The sequence below is a fragment of the Astatotilapia calliptera genome, chromosome 17 (genome assembly GCF_900246225.1).
Source record: "Astatotilapia calliptera chromosome 17, fAstCal1.2, whole genome shotgun sequence".
In the NCBI taxonomy this organism is placed as follows: domain Eukaryota; kingdom Metazoa; phylum Chordata; class Actinopteri; order Cichliformes; family Cichlidae; genus Astatotilapia; species Astatotilapia calliptera.
Window position 1 is genome coordinate 27,488,005 of NC_039318.1, and position 6,000 is coordinate 27,494,004.

Genomic DNA, 6,000 nt, shown 5'->3' on the forward strand with positions numbered 1-6,000 from the left:
TTTCCGTTTCTGTCTTAATGAGGAGTGTGCTGTTTTTACCCACAGCCTGCACTATCAAAGTTCCATGTAGGTGTGTTCCAAGCAAAATTGGTGACATTTCGTCTCAGAGTCAGTGATGTGCCTTTAGGAGTTGCTTGATGTTTTAAGATGGGTGTTTACGATGTCACCAGGCACTCCTGGCACCTGTGAAACTGCTACCTCAGCTGTGCCTAAAAACAGATGCATTTTAACAGATGCATTCCACAGTCAGAATGTGGAAACACGAGGGGGCAGAGCGCTGTAACCTCATCTCAAAGAGAACAGCATGTAAACTGCATAAATGAACCACATTTCAGTTCTACTCTCCTGAAAAAGAAAAAAAACGTCCTTTCCACTGTTTGGTCGTGCAAAGGTGGTCACGTTCTACCTTGGTGCAAAATTAACCCAAGTTAAAATGCCAGTCTCGGTCCTTGAAATCAATATCCATTAAGTATTCATTTGATCTAATGGGAGCGTGACTGAGAGTGAACAATGTGAAAATACAGGAGGAACTTGAATGAGAAAATTAGGCCTCAGCTTGAAAGCGGGATGTTAAGTAAATCAAAGTGAAATCACATGGAGTCCAGCACTGAGCTCATACAGACACTGTGGTCTGTTATAGTGTGTGCGTGCACTGACTTGACATGATGGCTACTTAGGAAGGGACTCTATATATGCTATATTTAGCCTGGAAAAACTGCAATAAAATAGGTAACGTCACAGTAATGTAATATGTAGAACAAATTACTCAGGTCACTAAATCTGATATTCATGAGAGGCAAGAAAGTCTGCAGATCTGGGGAAGTAATGTCACCTGTTTGACACAGAGCAGTTTCTGTCATTTTAATTAAAGGTCATTTGGGAAAAGGCACATTATTATCATTATCATCATCATTATTATTATTAATGTTACTAATGGAACTTTTTTATGCAGTGCACGCAGCACGAAAGCTACTTACTCCGCTTTCCTGGCCAGACCCACTGAACGGCAGAGAGTGGTTGGAGTCTGCGGAACAAGCGACTTGCAGCAGGGGCTCCTCTTGTCCTCCTCGGCGGAGTCGGGGCTGGCTTGGCTCGCTTTGGGCGACTGCGGCGAGGTGGGAACGAGCTGCAGCTGCTGTGGGTGGTGGGAAGACGGTGCAGGAGGAGTCGGGTGCTGCTGCTGCTGCTGCTGAGGCTGGGCCGACAGACCGGTAATCTGCTGATGCTGCTGCTGCTGGGATGGTGGTGGCTGCTGATGATGCGCCTGCTGGCCGAGATGAGCCGCAGCTTTGTTGCTTCCCGGGTGTGGGTGAAGGTGGGCCGGCGCCTGGGGACTGGCGCTGCGGTGAGTCGGGTGGTGGTGGTGGTGGTGATGGTGGTGCTGAGAGGGCTGCTGGACGTAGTGATGGGGGTCCCGCAACTGTCGGTTCTCTCCGATCAGGTCCTCCACCTTCCGCTCGAGTTCGTCGATGCGCTGGCGCTGTGTTTGGATCAGGCTTTGCTGGTTCTGGACGATAGTGGTGAGCTCCTTCAGATAAAGAACGGCTTTCATTGGATTATCCAGCAGGCTCTCCATTACTGACTGTAGCTGTGGCAACGCGCCCGGCTATGTTGACTTCTCCTTTAGCTGGTTCTGGAGCGGTGATCGGTCGATGGGGCCTCTGAACAGTGCGTAACCGAGATGCTGTGGCGGCAGTCTGACGCCTCTACGCTCTGGTGAGGTTGAGTCTCTCTCTCGCTCTCTCCCTGTCTCTTTCCCCACCCCCCTCTCTCTCTTTCTCTCTCTCAGTACTTTGCAAGGAAACCAGAAATGGTGCTGATGCAAGGGGGGATCAGCATCACCGGAGTCCGGAGGCGGGGCCGTAGTGGACCAGTGATGTAAACACGCAGGGCAAATAATCTAGCAGCTTTCACGTTAAACGTGAAAGCGTTAAACGTGAAAGCTGCTGCCCAACCCACAGGCAACAGTCCAGTCAGTTTTTTTTTTTTTGTCTTGTTTCTTTCTCCCTTATTCTGTGTTTTCTACTCTCTCCCCACGTTTTCCTCCCTTTCTTTTCTTTTCTTTTCTTTTCTCTTCTCTTCTCTTCTTTTCTCTCTCTCCTCAATGCCAACTAGCTGTTACAAATGGCTACACCTCCCTGAAAAGGGAGTTTTTCCTCCGTACTTTCACAAAGTGTTTGCTCTAAGGGAGAAATTGCTTGGTTATTAGGGTTTTCTCCAGATATAGGGTCTTATCTTGCAGTATAAAGTGCCTTTATATTATATATAAGCAAAACTGAACTGAATTGAAATAATACTGAACATTAAGACAACCATTCACACTCACGCCCACACCAGAAGGTTTGAACCCAGAACCTTCTCTCTAGAAAATAACAACGGTAAACACTGCACAACTATGCTACCCAGAAATTAAACATAGATCTTCAATTTAAACCAATTAGTGTCTTCCATTTCAACTCTATTTTGAAAAATGAGCCTTTTCTTTCCATGAGAGATTGCAAAATTGTTACTTATGCCCTTGTTTCCTCTCGCTTGGACTACTGCAATTCACTTTATGCTGGTCTCAGTCAGTCTGCTCTGTCCCCTCTCCAACTTGTCTGAAATGCTGCTGCTGAGCTCCTCACAGGCACCTGAAAAAGAGATTATATTACACCTGTTTTACATTCTCCCAGCTGGTTGCTAGTGAGCTTTAGAAACAGTTTCAAGATCTTCCTGTTTGTCTACAAAGCTCTTCGTGGTATCATTTCTTCCTCCATCTCTGATCTTTGAAATCAGGTAATATTTTATCATAATAAAAGCTGGGAGTTGCTGGATGTTTCGACGTCAGCATTTGAATTAGATGCAATTCCCTGCTCACTATATGAATGTGTGATGTGATTAGTATCGCTCATGGTGATCTTTTTGTCACACAGCAGTCTTTGTGTTTTAGATGGTGGCTTTTTTTTCTCTTTTGGGCGGCGGGGGGGGGGGGGGGGGGGGGGGTGTTCCTCTTTCTGGGTTCCAAAAGAAAGGCACAGTGCTCCTTACTTAGCAGCACAGTGATGATTTGATGAAATAATCATGTTCACCACTTTTTTGTTTTTATGCAAACAAATCTGAAGGTTTGTGCTGTGTAGATGGCAATGACCCACCCACCCCTGAATTGGATCAGGAGCCGTAGGCTGATTTTCTGTCTCCATCTTGCTTAGTCTTTGAAAAGAAAAAAAAACAGTCAACAAAGCAGTTAGCATACAGCAAACTTGTGGAGGTGATTCCTGGCACACATTAAAATGCATCTCACTGAGAGTGTCTTCGGGCGGTATTCAGGAGTTGCATTTAATCATTGCATTTTCATTCACTGAAAATGTGTAGGCGAACTTTCTGTAAAGTTTTTTATGGCCTAATTAGTTTTTTTCTCAATTGTTTGCTATTCAAATACAGACGGTTCTTTATTAATCAGTTGAAGGTTTTATAATTCACCTCATTATTGACACCTATTCCTCTGCTGGAAGTCTTGTAGTGCCCCCTTCCACACTCAGCAGCTCTGTGATGTGATGAACTTTCTTGAACTTGATAAGATCAGCTATTCTCTCCAAGGCAAATCCCAAAAATTCTTGGTTAAGTGGCAGCTCTTCCTGAACTAATTTAGTTCATTATAACCCCCATCTCATGACAGTGACCCTGTTCTAACTCTAACCCTAATCTTTTGTCCATCCTGTATTTATTGACCCTTTTTTAAATGTTATTTATTTATTTATTCATCAATTTTCTTTCTTTTTAATTTGTCTCTGTGCAGTTGTTGTTTTTTTGTTGTTGTTGTTTTTTGCTTTCTTTATTAGACTTATACTATATTAAAGAGAAGATTTAATATGCTCTATTAAAGGTTCTTTTATTTCTTGGTTTGTGAGAAAGACTTTTTGCTATGCCAAACCATGTCTCGTCTTTTGTTCCCTCAATAAATATGTTGAAGAGAACAAAAAAACTCAGTTGTTTATTCATTAATCACTTTTTATACACTATATTGCCCAAAGTGTTCACTCGTCTTAAAAATGCATATGAAATTAAGTAACGTCCTATTTTCTGACTATTCTTCCAGAAGAAAGTGTGGGGTCAGACACTGGCTTGCAGTCTCTGCTCTAATTCATCCCAGAGGTCAGGACTCCGTGCAGGCCAGCCAAGCTCTTTCCACCAAACCTTTTCATCCATGTCTTTATGGACCTTGCTTTGTGCACTGGTGGGCAGTCATGTTGGAACAGGAAAAGACCATCCAAAAAACTGTTCACACAAAGGTGGGGGCATCAAATTGTCCATAATGTCTTGGTATGCTGAAGCATTAAGAGTTCAAGCTAACTCCTGTAAAACAACCCCATGCTACAATCCCCCTCCACCAAATGTTATACTTGGCACAATACAGTCATGTTTCCCTGGCAACTGCCAAACCCAGACTCATCCATCAGGTTACCAGGAAGAGAAGCTTGATTCGTCACTCCAGAGCATCTCATGTCTCCACTGCACTAGATCCTATAGGCAGCATGCTTTAAACCACTGCATTTTGTGCTGTTTGCGCTTGGTGATGTTAGGCTGGATGCAGCTTCTCGACCACAGAAACCCATTCGACGAGCTCTCTACCCGCTGTTCATGAGCAAATCTGAAGGCCACATAATGTTCAAAGGTCTGTAGCTATTGAGTTGCCGTCGTCACCAATAACTTCCACTTGGTTATAATACCATTAACAGCTGACTGTGGAATATTTAGTAGCAAGGAAATTTCACGAATGGACTTGTTGCACAGGCAGCATCGTATCACAGTACCGAGCTGGAATTCACTGAGCTCCTGAGCAGCACCCACTCTTTCACAAATGTTTGCAGAAGTGTGTCACAAAGTGTGTGACACTCACCTGTACAGGAGCGAAAATACCATTAATGCTTTTTATGAGATCAGAGGAAAAAGTGAACTGGACTGTTTTTTTGTCTCACAAAGCCAATTTTAAAACATTTGATTAAACATTAGTAAAACAGCTTAGAGAGAAATATAAATATCCTATGACCTTGAGACAGTGAAATATTATTACTGTAGTGGTGAGCCAGCATGAGTGCAGCCAGGCCCTTCCTTCCATATGGCTGCTTTACAAGCTGCATGAAGTGAAAAATGGCTTTCGCGCTTGACCAGCGACACATGGCTGAATAGAGCCAAAAATGAGTTTTGTGGCAGGATTGTAAAAAGGGAAATAGTGCCAGTAGTGACTTTGGAGCTGGGCTGACATCTGCATGGTGCAGCCCCCTATACTTATTACGGACTCTCTGCTGGAAGAGGTGCAACCCACCTTTAACACCAATTATCTCACAGAGCAGTCTGAGGCCTGAGAGGGTTGCGCATCCTTGATCTGAAGCGACAAGGACGGGACACAAAGTGTGACATGAATAATCAAGTTACCCTCCATCGACAGATGAGGAAATGCTACGTGCCTTTAAAAAAAAATTGACAAAAGATAGATAAAAAACATCTCTGAACATCCCATTTTTAAACACCATACAGGCATCAGGAGATCACTGATTGCAATTCCCAGTTCAAATTTCACATTAATAAAAGAGAAAAGTTTAAAAGTCGGTTGGCATTGTTAAAGTTTTGCCCCCTCATCGGATCCTCCTCCAGAACATCTAATTTCAAAGCTGCGTTATATCAATATAGGCTTACTCCCCAGAGTCCTGATGTGTCTCGGGTTTGTTGCTAAGTCGAAAGTAGACCAGCTGTATTCTCTCTCATTATTCAGCAGCATTTGATGCAGAGTCTAGCAGACGGAGACGAACTCTTGTGAACCCGAAGCAACATTCAGAGAAACTTTAAGTTATCTGTGTAAAAAAAAAAGTGTCATGCAAGGACTCTTCGTTGTTTTGAATAGCCATGTCACTCAGCACCTACATACATATTTAAAAAGTTTCTCCTTCAAGTAATGCCCCATCCCCTCCCCCTCCCCCCAACATCACTGCAGCAATTTACAATGATTTCTTACTCTTCTCTGAT

General features: G+C 43.5%; 1 protein-coding gene across 2 annotated transcripts in view; it reads right to left on the minus strand.

The window, feature by feature from the left end:
- Positions 1-1,928, minus strand: part of iqsec3a (IQ motif and Sec7 domain ArfGEF 3a) — a 116,631-nt gene extending 114,703 nt beyond the window's left edge. The window contains exon 1 of one of the 2 annotated variants that reach the window (XM_026147346.1): positions 978-1,928. In XM_026147346.1, coding sequence (XP_026003131.1) covers positions 978-1,576 — 599 coding nt within the window. In that variant the 5' untranslated portion in view covers positions 1,577-1,928. The remainder of the gene's footprint in view (positions 1-977) is intronic. The other variant, XM_026147347.1, reaches the window with a different exon arrangement.
- Between the last annotated feature and the right edge of the window lie 4,072 nt (positions 1,929-6,000).